Source organism: Camelina sativa, chromosome 18 (assembly GCF_030686135.1).
Source record: "Camelina sativa cultivar CO46 ecotype springtype chromosome 18, ASM3068613v1".
Classification (NCBI taxonomy): Eukaryota; Viridiplantae; Streptophyta; class Magnoliopsida; order Brassicales; family Brassicaceae; genus Camelina; species Camelina sativa.
In genome coordinates, this window is record NC_141897.1 from 5,166,364 (window position 1) to 5,188,996 (window position 22,633).

At 35.5% G+C, this 22,633-nt stretch overlaps 2 protein-coding genes, 1 long non-coding RNA gene and 1 other non-coding gene across 4 annotated transcripts; 2 read left to right on the forward strand and 2 right to left on the reverse strand.

Annotated features, from left to right (window-relative positions):
* Window positions 1–243: 243 nt before the first annotated feature.
* On the forward strand, window positions 244–6,171 carry LOC104763157 (uncharacterized). Its single transcript, XM_087500211.1, has 13 exons — window positions 244–586; window positions 1,144–1,323; window positions 1,424–1,544; window positions 1,619–1,661; window positions 1,778–1,830; window positions 1,926–1,981; window positions 2,078–2,230; window positions 2,328–2,500; window positions 2,614–3,878; window positions 4,020–4,931; window positions 5,012–5,414; window positions 5,745–5,807; window positions 5,940–6,171. The coding sequence occupies exons 1-13, from the start codon at window positions 528–530 to the stop codon at window positions 5,993–5,995; spliced, it is 3,537 nt and encodes a 1,178-aa protein (XP_087356337.1). The 5' UTR covers window positions 244–527; the 3' UTR covers window positions 5,996–6,171.
* Window positions 6,172–6,763: 592 nt separating this feature from the next.
* On the forward strand, window positions 6,764–9,131 carry LOC104760622 (glycerophosphodiester phosphodiesterase GDPD3-like). The gene is made up of 7 exons (XM_010483572.3): window positions 6,764–7,108; window positions 7,208–7,401; window positions 7,815–7,874; window positions 7,960–8,238; window positions 8,309–8,404; window positions 8,482–8,678; window positions 8,787–9,131. Exons 1-7 carry the CDS (start codon window positions 7,048–7,050, stop codon window positions 9,016–9,018), a joined length of 1,119 nt encoding a protein of 372 aa, XP_010481874.2. The 5' UTR covers window positions 6,764–7,047; the 3' UTR covers window positions 9,019–9,131.
* A 336-nt stretch (window positions 9,132–9,467) lies between these two features.
* Window positions 9,468–10,026, reverse strand: LOC147921548 (uncharacterized). Its single transcript, XR_015589439.1, has 2 exons — window positions 9,897–10,026; window positions 9,468–9,796 (listed from the first exon to the last, which is right to left on the reverse strand). It is a non-coding gene; the product is annotated as an uncharacterized LOC147921548 (long non-coding RNA).
* An 11,038-nt stretch (window positions 10,027–21,064) lies between these two features.
* On the reverse strand, window positions 21,065–21,171 carry LOC147921549 (small nucleolar RNA R71). Its single transcript, XR_015589934.1, has one exon. It is a non-coding gene; the product is annotated as a small nucleolar RNA R71 (small nucleolar RNA).
* Between the last annotated feature and the right edge of the window lie 1,462 nt (window positions 21,172–22,633).

Genomic DNA, 22,633 nt, shown 5'->3' on the forward strand with positions numbered 1-22,633 from the left:
AAACGGTGGCCCAATATAATTAAGTTACAACCCGAACTCGGACCGAAGTCCATTTTACCAAGGCCTCTTAGCCCATTTGATAATTCTGCTTAACCTAAATTCTACCCAATACCGCTTTTATCGATTCAGTTCCGGTACGGTTCCTCGGTACGGATATTATGGCCAGGACTAGTTACTATCAAGCCGATGATTGATTACACATTAGTATAATTTATATGCTGTGTCGTGTAATGAACACTAGTTGATACGATACAACTACTACTCACTCACTCACACGGTCTCACAAGTGATCGATCACATATAAATTCCCGATTTTGCCCTCAAATGTTTCGTAATATTACCTTTTCGTACCCACACTGCCTCGGAAAATTCGCTCTCACTCTTCCAGCTGGAATCCAAAGCACAGACAGACAAAGGAGACAAAAGCTTCTCTCTTTCTCTCTCATTTCTGCAATTTAATGTCTCTTTGGATGATTTTACTAATCTGAAGAAGCAAAAAAGTTGAAAGATCTTTGGATAATTTAGCGATGAAATCTTCGACGCGGCTTGACTCAGTTGCTTTTCAGCTCACTCCCACTCGAACCCGGTAAATTAATTTCTTTTATTGATCCAAAATGTTAGTTTCTTTTGAAATTGCTGTATGGAAGTCGAAAGATTGCATTTTTTTTTTTCTGGGTTCGTTGATGATTTGATAGGATCAGGAGTCGTTAAATTGTTGAACTTTTGTGTTAGTTTTGTGTGAAATTGTTTTATGAAATGTCGAAAGATTACATTTTTAGGTTCTTTGATAATTATCAAAAGTCGTCAAAATGTTGAGTTTTGTCTTGCTTTTGTGAATGAGTTGTTGTGTAGAAGTCGAAAGGTTGCATTTTTGTGTTCCTTGATAAGATCAAAACTCGTCAAAGTGTTAAGAAATGTTTATTAGTTTTGTGAGAAATTGCTATGTGGAAATCTGAAAGTATTTTTTGGTTTACTTATTAATAAGAAGATCAAAGTCGTTGAATTTTGTAGGTTTGTTACCAAAATTACAACCAAAAATTTAGTCTTTTTCTTTGCATTAATTAGGTTGGTAACAGCTAATGGTAGACTGATTTCTCTCTTGAGTTTTACATAAGCTGAATTGTTATGTTTATTTGGTTTCAGGTGTGATCTGTTGGTAACAGCTAATGGAAAGACCGAGAAAATAGCTACAGGGTTGCTTGATCCTTTCCTTGCTCATTTAAAGACTGCAAAAGATCAATTAGAAAAAGGTGGCTACTCGATTATTCTCAAGCCTGAAGCTAGTGACAATGCAGCTTGGTTTACTAAAGGAACAATTGAAAGGTCTCTATCATCTAAATTAGTGGTCTTTCTGTGGATATTCTTGTGTTGGGATTTTGGGCACTTTGAGATGAGTGTGTTTTCTTCTTTTGTTCTTGTTTAGGTTTGTTCGATTTGTGAGCACTCCGGAAGTCATAGAACGCGTTTACACTTTAGAAACTGAGATCATACAGATCGAGGAAGCTATTAAAATTCAGAACAACTGTGATACGGCACTGACTGTTGTAAGTATACTGTGGTTTTGGAATACTTTGTTTGGTGTATTCTTAGAAGTGTTTAATTAATTTTGTTTGAACAGGTGGGAGGTAATCAGAGAGGAAAAAAAGCAGATAGCATGGAAGGTACGCTAAAGCTTTAGATTTAAGCATATTACACTATCTCAAGTCATAAAATCAAAACTGTATCCCTCGTGGCTCTTGATTTTTCAATTTCATAAATATGTGAAAATATGAATCAGGTAACAGGCCTTTGCTACAGCTCAACGAGGAGAAAGCTATTGTTCTATACGAGGTTAATATAAGTGAAATGGTTTCTATGAGGGTTTTCTTCCATTCTTTCTCCTTTTGGAACAAACAACTTATATCATCTTCTTTCATATATAATAGCCTGATTCACATCCGACGCAAGCAACTCGGTCTACTGCATCAGATGAAAACTCTAGGTATACACCCTTTTTCATGAGAGATAATTGTTTTCATTGTGTGTAAGAAAGAGAGTAGATAAATATTTGATTGGTAATATGTGGAATTGTTATCAGAGCTCAAGTTCTGAAAGTTCTGGAGACGCGGAAGATAATGTTGCAGAAAGAACAAGGAATGGCCTTTGCACGTGCTGTGGCAGCTGGTTTTGAGGCTGATGATATGATCCCTCTAATATCTTTCGCCAAAACTTTTGGAGCCACTCGTTTGATGTGAGTAGATTATATTATAGTAGCCATTAAAATGTTCAAATTTGAAAGAATATTACCATAGACTTAGTTCCCATATATGACTTCAACAATGTTACAGGGATGCATGTTTGAAATTCATCGACTTGTGGAAGAAAAAGCATGAAACTGGCCAGTGGGTTGAAATTGAAGCAACAGAAGTAATAGCAACACAGCCAAACATCTCTGCAATGAACGAATCAGGGATTATATTCGCAAATGGTGCTAATATGCCTGGGACACCTGAAAATAGCGGTAAGATGATCCTTTATGAGTCATAGTAGCTGAGAGTTGAATATCTTTTCTTGCATTATTTGGCATTGCTTTCGCAGAATTGATATTTATTTCATGATACTTCTTGTATCCAGATGCAAAGTCTCCTACAGATAATAAACCAAATGGAAATCATGAATATGTGCAAGGGCAGCACCCACAACCGATGTATGCACACTGGCCAGTTCACTCGCCACCAGGTACCTTTCCTGTATTTCAAGGATATACGATGCAGGGCATGCCGTATTACCCGAGCTATCCAGGAACTAGTCCATATCCATCTCCCTATCCGTCTACCGATGATTCTAGACGTAGTTCTGGCCAAAGAAAGGCGCGGAAACATCATTCCTCTTGTAGCGAGGACTCCGAATCAGAGGATGACGAAAGAGAAAAAGGAAAATCAGGTAGAAGAAGGAAATCGGGGAAGGTGGTGATTCGGAATATAAATTATATTAATTCAAAGAAACAAGATCATTCAGGAACAGAATCTGATGCTGATGACAATCATGAAGAAGTGGCAAGAGGAGAATGTTACAATGGTAAAGAGAGAGCAACAGAAGGAACAGAGGCTGACACTGGGGATTGGCAGGCCTTTCAGACTTATTTATTGCAAGATGCCGATAGAGATGAACGTACTAGTGACCATATGATGGAAAAGGAGATTGCGGGGAAGAAGAGGCAAGGTACAGGGAAGTATGATCCTTTGGCATATGATGAACGTGAATCAGGAAATTATCAAGAAAGAGATTTATCTGACATTAGGAATGGTAGTGTGACTCGTAGAATCAGGGGATCTAGTGACTCCTTTATGGTACACCAGAGAGAAAATGGTTTTGAGAATTCTTCTGATCCTCTCAACTTGAATGGATTTGATAATCCAGGGAATGGTCTGGATAAGAGATCATCATTTAACATGGATGATGACTCTTATATTGTTGCTCGGGGATCTGCAGCGCTAGATGAAGCTGGAAGACATAAGAGAAATGCTATAGACATCGGATCAGAGATCTCTCCGTGCCACCAAACTGATGGAAATGAAAGAAAGCAGGTCAATTATGAGCCTCATGATCTGAGCCTGATACCAGAACGGGAAGCAGAGAAGTTATCAGCTGGGTATGATCCTGCACTAGAGTTTGGATCCAAAACTTTGAAGAAGAATAACGAGGCAGCTGGAGGTGCTAAGAAGTCTGTGAAGGATCCAAAATCAAGACTTTCTAAAGATGCTGCAGATAAGAGGAAGGCTTCAGGGCCAATACGGAAAGGACGACCCACAAAGATGAGCCCTTTAGATGAAGCAAGAGCACGTGCTGACAAGCTTAGAAGTTTCAAAGCTGACCTCCAGAAAATGAAAAAGGAGAAGGTAAAATCTATGCTTAACCAATTTGATGATATAACTTCTTTTTTAACTAAGCATCTAGGTGGCACAATCTCAAAGGATATAAACCAACTTGTAATTGAAACTTTATATCATACCGGTTATTACCATCCCTTCTTGTTTTAGGAAGAGGAAGAGAGGAAGCGCATTGAAGCTCTGAAAATAGAAAGGCAAAAGCGGATTGCTTCTAAAAGCAACTCAACAGTAAGTCAGTCAAAGTTGCCTGCACAACAAACAAGAAAACCAATGCTAAACAAGTTTTCTCCCGGCGCTCCTAGAGCCTCTAAGTTTAGTGACTGTGAACCAGGTTCATTATCACCTCTTCAACGTCTTCCCAGAAGAACTGCTTCATTAGGGTCAGATGACTCTCTGAAATTCCCCAAGAATAGTAAACAAACTTCCGTCAGTAAGTCAACAGGAAATATGCTAACAAGGTCGATATCACAGTTACCTCCATCTAAAAGAGAAATCTTAGCAACAGGAAATAGGCTGACCAGGTCGATTTCACCATTACCTCTGTCTAAGAGAGAAACCAGAGTGAGTCTTGATAGTCAGAATAAGTCGGTTTCAAGGACAAGACGGTTATCAGAACCCAAAATTGGTAATAATAGTGTACCAAGTGCTTCAATGAGGCCACGACGCACGGTAGCATCAAAAAAAGTATCTGATGCTCCTGAGATAAAGAAACTATCTGCCATTGTTAACTATGATATAGCAAAAATTGCATCCCTTCCAGAACTGAAGATTAAACCAGCCAAAGGTCCTACTAATGTTCTGGTGAAAGGGGTCGAGAAAATTAAATCTTCAGCTTCTAATATCGACCAAAATGGTAACAAGAACAAACCCTTGAACCGTAATGATGTTGATGAAACTCCAGAGATTGAGAAGACAGTGGTAATGGTGTTGCCAAGTTCAGCTCGAAGTATAAGTACTGATCAGGTGAAATACGAGAAGTCTTCTGAAAACTCTACCATCCGTGAAGGAATTGATAAGGATGTCATTGAAACAATGCAGGAGAGTGGCAATGATCTAGTCTTAGTAAGCACAATTCTAGCCGGATCAGTTTTATTTTTCTGTTTAAATGGTTTTAATGACTGGAATGATTATTTTGCTCTCAGGTTAGATTGGAGACTCTGAGTGACTTAGTAACAGAAACACCAAAGTTTCTGACAAGTCAAAGTATTATTGCGAAACCATACGAAGCTCCGCATGCTCGGGTTTCTTCGTTAGAAAATCCATGTACAGTGTACTCAGACTGTTCCCAAGCACCTCCTCCAAGCTTATATTCAAATGAGTCAGAGCAAGAAACTGTCAAAGTCCTTGTACCAGAGAAGAAGATAAGTGAGGCCTCAGAGAAATTTCAAACGAAGGAGTCAGCGTCCAAAGGGCTCTTAAAACTGTTAAAATTTGGAAAAAAGAGTCAGTCTTCGTCTACAAGTGAAAACCAAACCGACTCTAATAATGCTGTCAATAGCAACGAGGATTACGTACCAGCTGTAACCGGTGCCACGACAAGTGAAGGTAATTTCTTACACCCTATTAGCTTATTCAGTAATTGCTCCCAAAGAAAAAAATCTCTTTGGTTTGCTTTCTTGTATATTTACAAATTTTTGCACTGTAGTAGTAGTTGCTCTAGGTTAAACTTACATTGATCTGTAGGAGCAAGTACCTTCTGGTTCTGTTCTATTAGTGTTGCATTTTATGGTTTTATGGTGTGGTATAGAGAATATGATAATCATGACTTTTGTACCTTTAACTAGAACGCGGTATAAAGCCTGTTTATATAACTCAAGAGGGGTTAACCTGTTTATATAACTCAAGAGGGGTTAATTTTCTGATTTTGATATCTAGCTTCTACACTGAAGAATCTAATATCTCAAGATGAAACACCTACAGCAGCAGCTTCACAGAAATGTAAGTAAACAACCTTTCGGATCCTATACTTTGATGAATATTCTAAGTGAGATCTCTCGTTATAAATCTGCTCTGAGTCTAAAGAAATATTTCCCACTTTTTTTCATTCTTCTTCTGTGTTATTTCTTGTAGCTTCTCGCCATTTTTCATTGCTGTCTCCTTTCAAGAACAAGAAGGTGGTATCTTGAGGACAAGAAAATCAGAGATCCTCTCCATTATACATGCAATCTTGTAGTGCACGACTTGAGTATTTATGATGTATCCAATATTCGGAGCCTCTTCTGCAACAATGTCGAAGGAACATAACGACCATCGATGCAAACATTTGGTTCCAAATGCAATGAAATGTGTGTTTGTTTTAGCATTTTCCTTTTCGACCATGATGGATGTAATTGACATATAGTGAAATATTAAGGTTATGAAAAAAAATCCGTATAACACCACTATTGACTTTAAAATATACAAAAAAAAAAGGGAAAAGAAGAAGAATATCTCTAACCCCCAAAGAGCAATCAAATTATTATTGCAAGTTCTCTTAAAAGAGCTAGAAATATTTTTATGAAAAAAATCCATATAACACAACTATTGACTTTAAAATAGACTAAAAAAGGGGGAAAAAAAAGAAGAGAGGAAGAATCTCTTTACCTCCAAAGATCAATCAAATTATTATTGTAAGTTCTCTAAAAAGTAAAAAAAAAAAACATTTAATTACTGCAATTATTATTTTAAGAGCAATCAAATTATTGGATAAATTAGTGTTAGCAAAAAAAAGTGTTAAATCTGAAAATGTATCCTTAATAAACCTAAAAAGAAAAAGAAGAAGAATTTACCTAAGATTAACTCTGAAAATCCCAAATAAAGTTATTTTTATTCAAGTGTATCAATCTGTCTACTTGTCTAAATTAAACCCACTCCATCTGTCTACTTGTCTAAATTAAATCCACTCAACCTGTCTTATAAATAAAACAAACAGAATCATCCAGAAACAGACACCAAAAAAGGAAGATATCCAATAAACCAAAGAACACAAAAATTCAACAAGAAAAGTTCTTTTCAAGGGAAAAAAAAGGTTAAAGATTATGGGAATGGAGTATTCCATTCGATATCTAGAGCCTTCTTCTTTTGTATCGAATGGAATATTCTTTTGTGCTGCTATGGAGATCCCCTCTGCTTCTTGGATTCACCATCATTGCTCAAAAGATCTTTAATATAAATCTTTGTTCCGCAAGAAACTAAAACCATGGCTCTTGAGACTATGGCATTGTCTATATCTTCTTCTTCTTCTGCCATACTTTCATCAGGTAAATAATATCAAATTGGTTTATGAATTACTTTTTTTTCTGGAGTTCTTATTGCTTAGATGAATTGTTTTCTTTTTTTTGTGTGTGATGATTTTAAAGGTGTTATTGAAGATGATGATAAGAAACAAGAGGCATTTGTTTTCCCTAAATTCGTTTTGATGGGTCACAGAGGATTTGGGATGAACATGCTTCAATCTCCTGACGAGAAGATGAAATTTATCAAAGAGAATTCTCTTCTTTCTTTTAACGTTGCTGCAGATTTCCCTATTGACTTCATTGAGTTTGATGTCCAGGTTTGTCCTTTTACCCGTAGAATCTGATCATATTTTGTTTCTTTCGGAAAAGAACACGTGGTGGCAAAACTGTCACGACACAGAGCATATGTTTTTTTTTTAGCGTGTGGCCTAAACAAAGGTAGTGCCATATACTGTCTACAAATAGGGTGATTTTTTTTCAAAAAAATTTCCTTTTCCTAGGCTCAACATTAACTTTGCATTAACCTAAAAAACATTGAAATGAAGGAAATACCAATATCATCTAACGAATTGTACGAGAAAGCTACCAATCCAGCCCGGCTCATCTATCAATTTTGCATTTTGTGTTTCTTGTGTTTTTTTTGAAGTAAACTTTTTTTTTAAAATGTAAATGCAAATTTATGATTTGAGACATGCATGGCACCTAAATAAAGAATGTAACAATTTTGTAGGTAACAAGAGATGGATGTCCTGTAATTTTTCATGATATCTTCATGTTCACGCAAGAACAGGTTATGATTTATTAAATTTCATCCACAATATTATTGCTGATTAATAAGTTTAAGTTTTCATAACCACACAAAAATGTCTTTTTAGGGAGTGATTACTGGGAATAGAGTAACGGAAATGGCTTTAGACGAATTTCTCTCATATGGACCACAAAAAGATGGTACAAATGTGAAGCCTATGTTCAGGCAGACAAAAAATGGTAGAATTTTTGAATGGAGAGTCGAAAAGGATGATACTTTGTGTACCCTTGAAGATGCATTTTTAAAAGTTAATCAGTCAGTAGGATTCAATATTGAGCTCAAATTCGATGATAATACAGTGTATGGACAAGAAGAGTTACGTCTAACTCTTGACAACATCTTGAAGGTAAAAGACATATTGTTCACAGATATCTGTTCTTATGGCGATCAACAATCTCAATTTTTTAAATGAACAGGTTCTAAATGACCATGCGAAGAACCGACCCATTATCTTCTCGAGCTTTCATCCTGATGCGGCTCGACTCATTAGGAATTTGCAGAGGAGTTATCCAGTAAAATTGCTACTTTGGTTCCCATTGTCAGTTATAACGAAGTTTGTGTACTTACGAATGTCTATTTATGTTCTTAGGTATTCTTCTTAACAAATGGAGGATGTGAAATCTATAAGGACGTGAGAAGAAACTCATTAGACGAGGCCATCAAGCTTTGCAAAGACAGCGGTTTGCAAGGGATTGTGTCTGAGGTTAAGGCCATATTAAGAACTCCAAACGCAATCACAAGAGTCAGAGATTCAAGACTTTCTCTTCTATCTTATGGCCAGCTCAAGTAAAATCCTCTCATGAGTTTCATATCGTTATGTTATATATCCTTTCTCGCCCGCCTCCTCTTTTTTTCTTTTTTCCTTTGAAACAACCGAACTTTTATTATTTTCAGCAATGTTGTTGAGGTGATTTACTTGCAATATCTTATGGGCGTGGAGGGTGTCATTGTTGATATGGTTAAGGACATCTCTGAAGCCATCGCCAATATTAAAGTTAGGAATGAGGAATATTGTGAAGACGACGATAGACAAAAGATGTTGGGAGAGGAGAAGAAAAAGGTAAAACATTCTAAGTACGAAATCAATTTTTTAACTAAGTTTGTTCCAAAACTGCTTCAACAATAAAAATTTCACATCATTACTTCTGCGTACTTGTAAAAAATTTATTACTTACTTTAGTCCGTTACGATATGGTGTATAATTATTTGTATATATTACTAATCGACTGCACATGAAAATCTAGTCTTCCGAATTTGTCAGAAAGGAATTGATATGAAGTAGTAACGATTTAACGAAAAAATTGAAACTAGAATTCCATCAACAATTTTTTCTAATTTTGTCAAATTTTCTGTTCATTATATATATTTATTAATACTTACCACTTTCCGAAAAAAATGAGATAACATTTAATTTGATTGATTAAAATAAGAGAAATATCCTAAAATAACACATTTTTAAGTTTTTGTTCCAAAATTAGCATAAATGATCCAAATTTTCAAAACTAGCATTTGTATATTGATATTATTATTTAATTTAAATAATAAAAATTCATTTTTTCTAAAATCAATTCACGATTTGATCTCAAAGATCTAATTAATAAAATTTTACTTTTACTTTATTTTATATATAACTATTTGGAAAAAAAAATCTTATAATCCAACATCAATTTCTTTTTTGGAGCAATGACAAACAAATCTTCGACATTGACCAATAATCCGTTTTCTTCTCAGACAATGATGTACACATTCTTGACAGAAACCAAGTATGTTTTTAGCAGCCGAAACTCCAAGATGTTCATCTGGTGGAAGTTCATCTATTTTAAAATTAATTTGAGGGTTTGTTGCTGAACTGGAAGAATGAATGTTCTCTTCCAAATAAGCTTTTGCCTTGATATTTGGTGAACCTATATTATTTACAAAATAGATATTATTTGATAAAATTAATATTTCAAGAGAATTAAAAAAAATCTACATAGTATCGTCACTAACATAGGTTAAACTTACATGATAAAACAAGAAATAGAAGAGTTAAACCACTGACAATTGTCTTCATTCTATTTTAGAGAGTTCAATACTATTTCAATAAAAAAAATTTGAATTTCTTTTGCCAATGGTTTAAGTTTTCGTTGTGGGTAATTCTTAGTGGATAACAGTATGTTTATATACTATTTTACTTATGTTACAAATGAGCTAATCAACGTTTTTGTTATAATGAAGGTTAAAACGACTACTCAATTTAAAATGTTAGTTTCATTTAAACTTATTCATAAAAGTGATTTATTATAAATATTAATTATCTCTTTATTTATGATAGAAATAACTTATGGCTTACAACTTTATTCATATTGTATCAAATATGATATAAATTCTAATAAATATATCATCTTCTTTTATGTTCAAAAGAAAAGAAAATATCTTTATTGAATACTGTAACGCCCGTGTCCCGAAAAAAATAGAAGATTTGTGTGTATATCGGGAATTGGAGTGAAACCGGTTTAATTTTAGTTGGTTTATTAAGTTGGTCGAGTTATTAATTAAATGAGAACTGGTTTAATTGATTATTGGTTTAACTAAATTCTGGTTTAATCAAATTAAACCAAGGAAAACTCAATCGTTCCCTTTAAAAAATTCTCTACGCTTCTTGCCTTATCTTCACGGCGGTGGAGGGTTGTCGTGAGAGGAAAAGGGGATCAATAAAATCAAGTTTAGATTTGTTCACAAAATTACTAAATCAAATCTCTTTGTAAAAAGTAATTTTGCTTACCAAAGGTTTTTGTCAGGAATATCAATTATATTCTCATATCAATCAATAATCCGAAGATCTAAATCCAGATGAATAATCAATGATCTAGCATTAAGAACAACCTATGGTGAAGAACAAGAAATATAATGAATCCAAACAATCAATAAATATTACAATCTATGAAATCTCTAATGAGAAACCTTAAACCTAACAAGCATATCTACTCAGATATAATCAATAAAACACAAATCATATTCTGGATAAATTCAATTAAGAAATTAAAAGAAGAAGTATAGAAGTTTTGAATCTTCTCTGAAGGATCTCTAAGCATCTCTCTCTCAAAAGTTGTGACACCCCGGTTGATAACTCTCTAATTTAAATGTTTTAGACACCCCTTTTGTTCATATTTTGCATTATATATACCCTAACTTTAGCATTTTTAGGTTCTTAACCGTAGGAATTTGCATTTAGGCTACTTAGGATGCTGCATTGTTGCACTTGTGCATTTTGGATGAAAACAGATGCTTTGGGGCCCAAAAAGGACAAGAATGAACTAAAGCCCAAGATGTATCCAATGGAGTGATCGTGCGAGAAGAACAGTCCAAACCTTGACCTGACCAAAAAAAAAAGATCTGAAGCATCAAGAAGGAAAAAGGAGACACTCGACTTACTATACCACCTGATCATTGCCACATAGTACCTGGTCGAGTTCATGACGAGACCCTAAAATATCGACTCGAATGAAGAGTTTACGTTGGGATTCAGCTTCTGAGTTCTTCATCAAAGTTATAGTAAATTGAGTTCTTTTTCCAATGGCGGGTATTTCAGGCCAATCAGATGTGCGGTTCAAGAGTTATTTCTGTTTTAGTGAGCATATATACATCCAGATCGAAGAATAGAACCACCTGATCATGCACCCGAAGAGGAGCTCGAGTTCCACCTCGTGTAGCATGTTCGGATACCTGCTGACGTGGCTAGGTCAACCTGTTTCCTTATAAAATACCCTCTCTTAACCCTATTTTCGACAGACAAGAGGCGAGAGCCGTTTTTACACTTTTTCTTTGAGCAAATTTTCTAGTTTTTGTTATTCTTTCAACTTGAATTCTATTTACATTTTGCTTTTGCTTCTTGCTAATAAAAAATTTATCTCTTTCTCATCTTTATGATTATGCAAATTTTATTTATTTCTGAGTTTGTGTTCTTTGCCATTAGATCTGAGTAGTGAATCAATGTTTCTAGGGATGGGATAGTCTATGTATTCTTAATCGGTTAGGATGTTTTAGCTTGATTGTTTTTATGAAAATTCCCTTCTGGATTAGTGTTCTTAGTGCTAGTTTCAGACCGAGAGGTTGAGACTAGATTCTAGGCATTTCCGCCCGAGAGGTGTTCGATGAAATGTCTAAATTAGCTAATGCTAGAGATTTACTCACTTAGCCTAAAAGATTAGAAGTGTAAGGAGTTTATTGACAATAATGAATCGGATTTTAATGCCTGATTAGTCATGGTTCTCCAACGAGAGTTGGGTAGGGGAGTGACTAAGGTTGATTGTTTCTATCACGAGAGTGTTTTTGCAAGGTTTAGAGATTCATTGTCTAGGGAATAGATTGCTTGAGGCTTGTGAAACATTCTAGGTTGATTAGGAATACTTATGAACCAATTACCCCATCCTTAGGAGCTTTCACATCTTGATTTTTTACTGTTTTTATATCAACCCGATCACCAACCCGATCTGGTACTCGATCACCTGCATTGTGTGGTACTTCGAGTTGTTCTTGATTTTTGCTCTTTCTATTTTCTTATTTTTGTTCACCTTAGGTTGATAGATAAAACCCCCATTATTATTTGGCTTGACTTGCTTGTTTCTGATTGCATCATATTTGCTAGCATAACAACCATTTGGATTGATAACCCTTTGTACTACAACTGCATAGGGAATTGATACCTTGGGTGAAAATCATGTTATTACAGTTTTAGAGACTTGCAGAGAGGTTTAAAAGAATTGATTTGGCCACATATGTCACCTAAGTGCACGTATCTTTTCGTTCATGGGTCCTGAGAGAACTCCAAAGTTAAGTGTGCTTATGCTGGAGTCTTAGGATGGGTGACCTTCCGGGAAATGACTGTCAAAACTGTGTGAGTGAGGACAAAATCCAGAGAAAGATCATGTGGTGATTTCTAGGGACGGTAACAAGTTTTTAAAACTTTTCGGACATAGCAAACTAACCGTCGGATATGGATGGGCTCATAGGCCTAGCGAGAGGACGTGAGGCCCATTAAGGAAATTGGGCCTATGGACTGGGAATGGACATGGGGCCCACTAAAAGGTGGCAGTCAGGACGTTACAAGTGGTATCAGAGCCGAACCCAAACGAGTGTGGAGTCGAGTGGGCTCACACTGCTCAGGGGTGACGTTTTTGGTGCGCAACGAGGACGTTGCGATCTGTTAGTTGGGGTGAATTGTGACACCCCGGTTTCAGAGACTTGCAGAGAGGTTTAAAAGAATTGATTTGGCCACCTATGTCACCAAAGCACACTTAACGTTTTGGTTAAGGGTCCTGAGTGAAATCCAGAGTTAAGCGTGCTTATGCTAGAGTAGTCTCAGGATGGGTGACCTTCCGGGAAGTGACTGTCGGAACTGTGCGAGTGAGAACAAAACACAGGGAAAGATCATGTGGTGATTTGTACAGACGGTAACAAGTTTTTAAAATCTCTCGGACATAGCATACTGACCGTCGGATATGGTTGGGCTCACGGGCCTAGTGAGAGGACGTAACGCACATTAAGAAAAGTGGGCCTATAGACTGGAATTGGACATGGGGCCCACTAAAAGGTGGCGGTCGGGGCGTTACAAGGAAATATAAAGCTTAGGTCTAAACAATGACCTAAAAATCCTATGTATATATATTCCTGAAAACACGTCGCGGACTAATGATGCAAATATGGAAAACTTTGGGGCATCTTTGTAAATCTTCAAATCTTGTGAAATTCGATTTCTTTCTTACCCTTTTCTATGTGTCGATCGACACCTAGGTTATGTCGGTCGATACTCACACCCTTGATCGATTCTAAATTCTCTTGCTTAACCAATTTGCTTCAAAACGTTCCCAATTGGTCCAATTTGCTCCGTCCAAACCAAAATCCTAAAGACTCACAAAGAAACTAAAAACATATCAAAAGACTCTAAAAGACTCTTTATATCATGGTTTAAAACCACAAATATATCAGTTTGAACCGAGTCACTGTGAAGAACAAGTACCCTCTTTCCAGGATCGATGAGTTGTTGAATCAGTTGAGAGGTGATATTTGGTTCTCCAAGATTGATCTGGCGTCAGGTTACCATCAGCTTCCGATGGATGAGGAAGATGTGAGGAAGACGGCTTTCAGGACGAGATATGACCATTATGAGTTTGTGGTGATGTCTTTGGGATTGACTAACGCACCAACAACGTTCATAAGATTGATGGGATTTCTGGGTCATGATCCTTGTTCCGGGATTATAATTTGGGATGTTTTGAATAAATCGAAAGAGTGAATTTTACATAATCTCAATTAAACCAAAAACCCTGTTTGTTATTAAGAGGACACCTCCTTGCTCTTGTTGTTGTGAACTGCTGAAAGAAAAAAGGAGAAGAATCGCTCATTCACTTGCCAGAAGGAGAGCAAACTTGGTTTTGGTATTTAAAGCAAAAGAAGCAGAATCGTTAGGGTTTGGAAAAAAACAATTTCGACCTATTAAATCGTTGTCAAAGGTAACCAAATTTGGTAGAGTTATATTGTAAATAGAGAGAATACTATTGTATTATTATTGTTGTGTATTATCTAATGGAATGATACAACTTATAAATAAGCACAAACCATAATCAAAGGACAAAATTAAAGGGATTACATAGAATAATATAATTAATGTATATTAGAGTAATATATGGGATTTGAGTAATCATAGGTGATATGATGATACTCTTTCCTTAATACGCCCCCTCAATCTCAAGGGGTGATGAAGCGAAGCGAAAATAACGGCTTGGGATTGACAAGTCCAAGTGATGAGAAGGAGATCCGCTTATGAATTGAGAAGATGAGTTGTTGTTGTTGAGCAAGATTTGCTAAACACCCGATACGGTGACAAGTTGTGTGATGTTAAGGTGGTCGACATCAACGATGGTTAGACTTCTCTTTTTTGTTTATTTTAAAAGAAATTCGTCTTGATTCAGAGGCTTATGATAAGCTTGAATGATAGAAGCACTTTTGGTTTGAAAATAAAAATTATAAAGATAAACACTTGGCTTAGATTCAGAGCTCTAACATGGTAAACTTGAATAAGAGAAGCTCTATACTTTAGATTCAGAAGTTCATCATGAACTTGAATATGGAAGCACTTGGCTTAAAAATCAAAATAAACAAAAGAAGCACATAGCTTAGAAATACCATGTAAATAGAGAGAATACTATTGTATTATTATTGTTGTGTATTATCAAATGGAATGATACAACTTATATATAAACACAAACCATAATCAAAAGACATAGTTAAAGGGATTACATAGAATAATATAATTAATGTATATTAGAGTAATATATGGGATTTGAGTAATCATAGGTGATATGATGATACTCTTTCCTTATTAATACTCAGGTCTTTCAACGTGAATCTCACTTTTAAAGAAGCGGATTTGGATTTAAACTCTGTGAGTTATTGGCAGTTTCGTGGGACACGTCTCTCAGTCACGAATTGGGACGAACACAGATGTTGGAGGCTTGATTTCTGGTTCTTCTGAATTCTGATCGTTACGAGATTTTGTGGGAAGTTTCAGAACGTCTAGACCGTGCTTTTCACCGTAGGTATTGGAAAGTTAAAATTTTGTTTTTGTTATGTGGTTTCATCTTTGAGATGCTTGTTTTCTGTTTTTCTAGCAGTTCGGTTTCAAGGGTGGTTTGTTGTTTTGTTTGGTTGTAGGAGCTAGTCTGACTGTTGCTGGCAAGTGGAGAGTCTCTCTTTTGGGTTATTTTTTTTTATTCCTTAATCACCTTGTTGGTTTTATTCTTAGTGGATAATAGTATGTTTATATGCAATTTTACTTATGTTACAAATGAGTTAATCAACGTTTTTGTTATAATGAAGGTTAAAACGACTACTCAATTTAAAATGTTAGTTTCATTTAAACTTATTCATAAAAGTGATTTATTATAAATATTAATTATCTCCTTATTTATTTATGGTAGAAATAACTTATGGCTTACAACTTTACTCATTTTGTATCAAATATGATATAAATTCTAATAAAGATATCATCTTCTTATATGTTCAAAAGAATAGAAAATATCTTTATTGAACACTGTAATGCCCGTGTCCCGAAAAAATAAAAGATTTGTGTGTGTGCTGGGAATTGGAGTGAAACCCGTTTAATTTTAGTTGGTTTATTAAGTTGGTCGAGATATTAATTAAATGAGGACTGATTTAATTAATTCTTAGTTTAGCTAAATTCTGGTTTAATCGAATTAAACCAAGGAAAACAATTACAAAAATATAAAATATTTATATTAATAATGTAAAAAGATAGTTATCAAAAAATTACAAAATTACAAAAATTAATTTTTTTTTAAAAAAAACAATTATAAGAAGATTATATATATATATATATATATATGTTTCATAAAATTTGAAATTATAACATTATTTACTTATTTTAATTTTAAGTTATTAATTCTACAAAAACAATAAAAAATAGATTACGAATAATATACAGTTAACTATTAATTCTAAATTATGTAAGTACTCACTTTAATATAAAAATAGATCGTCTCATATTTTTCATCTAACAAAATAATTTATTCAAAAACATGTATTTCAACTTTGTTCTATTGGTAAATTTTTTATAATGGGAAAGTAAATTTTACTCTTTTTTATATACCAAAATTTTCTCCTACTTTCTTTTTTTCAGTTCAGAATAGGTAAGATTAATATATTGACCAAAAAAGATTAATATATGCGTTTTCTTTTTCTAATAATGTATTTTAAAATTTCTAATAGTATTTTTATATTGTTTTATTTAATTTATATTTTCATCCTTGAATTACTTAGGATTCATATATTAGGTGCATATAATTTTCTATTATTTCTTTAATTTTGTCAAATTAATTTTCTTCTAATTTCTCAACCTTGATTGGTTGGTCATAAAACCTTTTTTTGGTGCAAACATAATTATTACCTTTCATTCAAATTCAAAAGGGAGATAACGAGTTGAAGCTCATCAACCTAATGGTTGGATAAAATAGGTTAATCAAATACAAGCTTACAACAAACATAGATCGAAAGATTTAAAATACATAAATCGTTTTTTGAAGATCCATAGGAGCTCGGAGACTATGACACCCTGGTTTGCGGAAAGGTTTAAAAGAATTGATTTGGCCATCTATGTCACCAAAGTGCACTTATCTTTTCAGTCAAGGGTCCTTAGAAAACTCCAGAGTTAAGCGCGCTTGAGTTGGAGTAGTTTCTGGATTGGTGATCTTCTAGAAAATGATTGTAGGAACTGTGCGAGTGAGGAAAAAACACAAGAAAATATCATGTGATGATTTCTAGGATCAGTAAAGTATTTAAATACTACCAGATGTAACAAACTGTCCATCTGATATGGATGAGCCCACAGGTCGGGAGTGGACATGGGCCCCACTAAGGAAGGTGGCTGTCAGGGCGGTACAGAGACAGAGGCTACATCATGGTATATCAAATAAGCTTGCACGATTATATTGAGAAATTTAACATTAGTTACTATCAAACGATTTTATGATGATAGAAAATGGTCTTTAGTTTCTTTGGTTGTCGGAGCAAACCATTTTGAGATAGCTAAAAAACGTCAACATGTTTTCTCCACATAGGAGGAGTGCAGAGCCGAGGTTCTCTCTATGGTGGAGGAGGTTGGTCGCAAGGTTATTTCCCCAAGAGAAGAAGGTAGAGGAGGTTGGACACATAGTTATCTCTCCAAGGGAGGAAGGCAGAGCCAAGGTCCTCTCTGTGGTAGATGAGGTTGGACACAAGGTTCTCTCCATAAGGGAGGGTGGAGGGCGGAGCCGAAGTTCTCTCCATGGTTGGTCATACACTATTATGATGATACATCATTGATTAGTATACTATGTAATATATATTTTTAATTGAATTTTTTTTGAGCCAACAAATTTTGTAATTAAAAAAAACTATAGAAAAGTGAAAGTAAAGAGATATATAATAGTTGGCTTAATGTGTTCATATAGACATTTTTTAGGTGGTGGTAAAGAATATATTTGTAACATATATTTAGGTGTAAAAAATACACTTTTAATGGTAACATATATAAAAGATTTGAAAATAAATATAAATCAGTGTATTATAACCAAAAAAATAATAACATACAACAAATTTTAATATATTTTTGTTAAATTTAATTTTATTTACAAAATTTTAATCCCGCACATCAGACGGATCCTTATCTAGTTAAATATAATCTAAAAATTTATTTTATATTCTACATCAGTGGAGATGTCTGTTTAGTATTTTACCCCTGCCCCACCATAAAAGGAGTTATTTACTATAAAAAACTGACACATAATCATTTTTTTTTCTTATTTAATCCAACCTTACTTGCTAATATTATCCTTTTCTATCGTTAAAATTTTATTAATCAGATAAAAATGTCTAGAAAAAAAATACAATCCAAGAACTTAACATGGCCTAAGATAGGGTATGTTTGGTTATCTTCACAATTTTGAATGATTAGGTTTGATACATATATTCTACCATCAGTTCCTAATAATAACTAATTGGTGGTCGCATCATCTACAACTCGATTTGAAGCACCACCGAAGACTTAATAAACGAATCGATTTGAAGCACCAACAACGCAAATAAAACTGCCACAAGCAGCGTAAAAAAAGCCCATAAAGACAAGATGAATAGGAGACTGGCGCCGATGTCACACAAACATCACAAGGATATGACGCCACTAAGACACAATGCGGCAGGGAGACTTGAGAAAGAAGTCATGGTCACCCATATGATGTTATTTACTTAGTAGCCAAATTTATAATCTCTCATATGGAGTAACTAAATAAATAAATAGCAGTAAGTGACTGTCAAAAGTAATTTTTTTGCTAATTAAAATAATAGCCACATCTAAGGAAAAAATATAGGTAGCAATTGGTAACCACTTTACAAAGTAGTACAAAACTGTAAAATCTACGAACCAAAAATAGGGAATTTCGGTAGGGGTGTCGACCAACACTATGGCCGACACCATGAGTGGTGTTGCTTGACACCATTCGCGACCAGATGTTCGGTTCAATTTCAGGTCTCTCGGTTTGATCGGTGATATATTATGGTTTTTACGGTTTTTGGGGGGCAGAGGCCTTTGGTGTCCACTCCAGTCAAGAATTGGAGCCTCAAAGGACCTTTCCCTCCGGGGGGGGGGGGGTAGGAAAATCATGTGTGCTTTTTGAGTCTTTTGATTTATTTTCTAGGATGTTTTTGAGTATTTACAGGTTTTCTAGGACTTTGGCACGGATGGAGCGAAGTGGATCAATTTGGATCACTTTGGAGTATTTAACCGGAGGAAATCAATTTGGAATCGATTCAGAGGGATGGTGTCGATCGATACCACTCTCGGTTTTGGTCGACACCGGTGCAAGCCGACACAGAGCCTTAAATTTGGAAGTTTTACAAAGTTACCCGAAGTTTTCCACAATTGCAACAAAAGTCCATAACTTGTTTTAGGACATATATAGTGTTTTTAGGTTTTAGAAACCCTTAAATTTTATTCTAGCAGCTTTTTGAGAGAGATATTGAGAGCTTTTGGGAGAGACGGATCTGAATTCTTTTGTAGAGAGAAGATTTCTAAACTTCCTCTTTTAATTTTAATATCTATTGCTTAGTATTCATAAAAGATGTTTTGTTCTTCATCAAACATGTCTTAGTAGTTTGCTTGTTAGGATTATTAGATCTGTTTATTTAGGATTCATTATCTTTCTAGATTTTCATCATAGGTTGTTCTTCATATTAATTCTTGACTGATCACCTAGAATTAATAACCTAGGATAATAAATTTATATGAGAATATAATTGATTTTCCTGATAAAACTTTTGATGAGCAAAATTACTTCTTGCAAAGAGATTTGATTTAGTAATTTTGTGAACAATCTAAACTTGTTTTTAAACCTGATTTTAACCTAGAATTTTACAAAGAGATTTGGATTTTATGGTTTTAAATTTATATAATATTTGCAGTGAGAACTGATTTATTTTATAAAAGAGTTTAGAGTTCTAGATCTGATTTTTAATGGCTTGAATCCTAATTAATTCATTGATTTAATATTCTGTAATTTCCTAGACTTAGCTTTTTATCTCCTGAATTTACAACACTTTAATTTTAGTACTTTGCATTGTTTTAATTTTAATACAAATTAATCTGTTTAGCGTAATCATACAACTTTATAATTTATTGTGTAGTCTAGAGTCCTTGTTGAATTTGACGCCTAAGTACTACAGTGATCTCTTAATTTGAGAGAGTATCTTTAGGGTTTAAATTTAAGCATATCAAATTTTAGCGCCGTTGTCGGGGACTCTTTGATCTACCATTAGATTTGCGTTGTTAATTTCGTCTAAATTTTTCTTTTTATTTGCAACTAATAAGTTTTTGTTTCTTTTCTCTTGTGTGTTTCAGGTTTATGCGTCCAAGGCCTCACGCTCGGAACAATAAGACTTTTCCTACTGTGAAGCTTTCAAACCAAGAGTTGGGAAAACTTAAGCGTGAAATCCGAAAGGCAGCCAATTCTTTGAAGATGGTTAACACAACCTTTCTGAGACCTGATGAGGCTGGTGTTTTGAGGGATCAAGAGGGCCACTTGCGCAATGAGCAAGCCCAAAAAATTGATGCAAAGGGCAATGTGATTGCCAAAGTTGTTGTCGTTGACGAGCAGGTCGATGGTGTCGACCGACGCCAAGAGGGTGTCGATTGACACCCTGCTTTAGCAGACGGACGTGGAGCTGCCAACCACGTTAACAACCAAGTTCGAAGATAGGAGAAAAATCAGGACTTGATCAGGACCATTGCAGACTACAATAGGGCTGATATGATGTATGAGAACCGCTCTGCTATTGTTCCTCCTCCATTGCAGAGGAATGACTTTGAGCTGAAGCCTGCATACTTCCAACTAGTTGGACAGAGACCTTTCTCAAACCTTCCCAATGAGAAGCCTCTAGACCACATTGAGCACTTTGAGGATCTGGTGACTATTATCAAGGCCAATGGGGTGACTGAAGATTACATATACTGCAAGATCTTTCCATACTCACTTGCAGGCGAGGCATCTCAATGGTTAAAGCAGTTGCAGCCTGGATCATTGAAGAATTGGCAAGACATCAAGGTGGCTTTCCTCAATTACTTCTATGATGATGAAATGTTTGATGAGCTGAGAGTCAAGCTATCCTTTTTCAAGCAAAGAGCAGATGAAGCTTTCAAGGCAACTTGGGTGAGATTCAAAGCTTATCAGAGGGACTGTCCACACCATGGTTTCTCAAGGGTACAACTGCTGAGTATCTTCTTCAGAGGATGTGACTGGTCGTATCAGTTAGCTTTGGATGCTGCAAGTCATGGGAATTTCAAAACAAGATTTCCAGAAGAGGCTAAAAGTTTGATTGAGAGTTTGGCTTCCAACAACAGCACTAAGAGAGACGATGCTGAAAGAAAGAGCAAACCAGCTAGCCTCCAGCAACAACACTAAGATAGTTTGACATGATGCAAACCAGCTAGCTTCTGTTAATGGTAAGGTGGATTCAATGCACAATCTTCTTGTGGGTAAGAAATCAGTTCACTTTGCTGCTGAAGTTGAGACATATGAGCCAGAACCTGAACAAGGAAGCCAGGAAGAAGAGGATGTCAACTTTGTATATGGGAATCTGGATAAGCGGTTTGGAAATCAGCAAGGGGACAAGCCTTACAGTGGGAACAGTCAGTGTAGTAACTTCCAGGGTAACTCTTCAGGATACACTCCTAAGCCTCACTATCAGAAGCAGCAACAAGGGAGCAACTTCACGAGGACTTATGGAAACTCTTCGTATCAGTCCCTTCCTCTTACGTCAGCTGAGAGTAGTAGAATGGAAGCTATGCTACTGCAGATTTTCCAGGGTCAGGAGCAATTGACAGTTTCTTTCAATGGAAAGCTTGATAATGTCTACACTAAGCTTAATGGCAAATTTGAAGCTTTGAACATACATGTCAACAAGCTGGAGAATCAGGTTGCGCATAATGCTCGGTCTGTGAAAAGGCAAGAAAGATTTCTCCCTATGAGGACTGAATCAAATCCTAAACACTCTTGTAATGCAGTGACTTTGAGAAGCGGTAAACAGCTACATTCAGTGCCTAAGAAGATTCAATCAGATGAATTGTAGGAGTTGATCGATGAAGATGAAGATGAAAATGTATCGGCTGAGCCATCATCGACCAACAATGAAGGGCATCGGTCGACACCCATATCACCCAAGCTTTGAACAAAACACCATTTGATGGTGTCGATTGACACCACTCGGGTGTCAGTCGACACCCTTCACGAACCGAAGCTGAAATCACCAAGTCTTCTACTCCAGTTGCTGAAAGAGTCTACAAACCTAAGGTTCCATTCCCCAAGAATCCAAGGAAGTCCAAACAAGAGCTAGATGATGCTAAATGCAAGGCCATGATGGATAAGCTTATTATTGAGCTACCTTTGATTGATGATGTTAGGACTTCTCCAATGCTTAGGAGATATGTCAAGAGAATGGTAACCAAGGATTTGAATGCTGAGGAGGGAGTCATGATGATATCAGCTCAAGTCAGTGCTATAATCCAGAACAAGATCCCATAAAAACTTCCTCATCCAGGTAGATTTGTCCTTCATTATACTATCTTCACTGACAGATTTGCTAGATCTCTATGTGATCTTGGTTCTAGTGTCAACTTGATGCCAAGATCAGTAGCACTCAGCCTGGGAATGACAGTG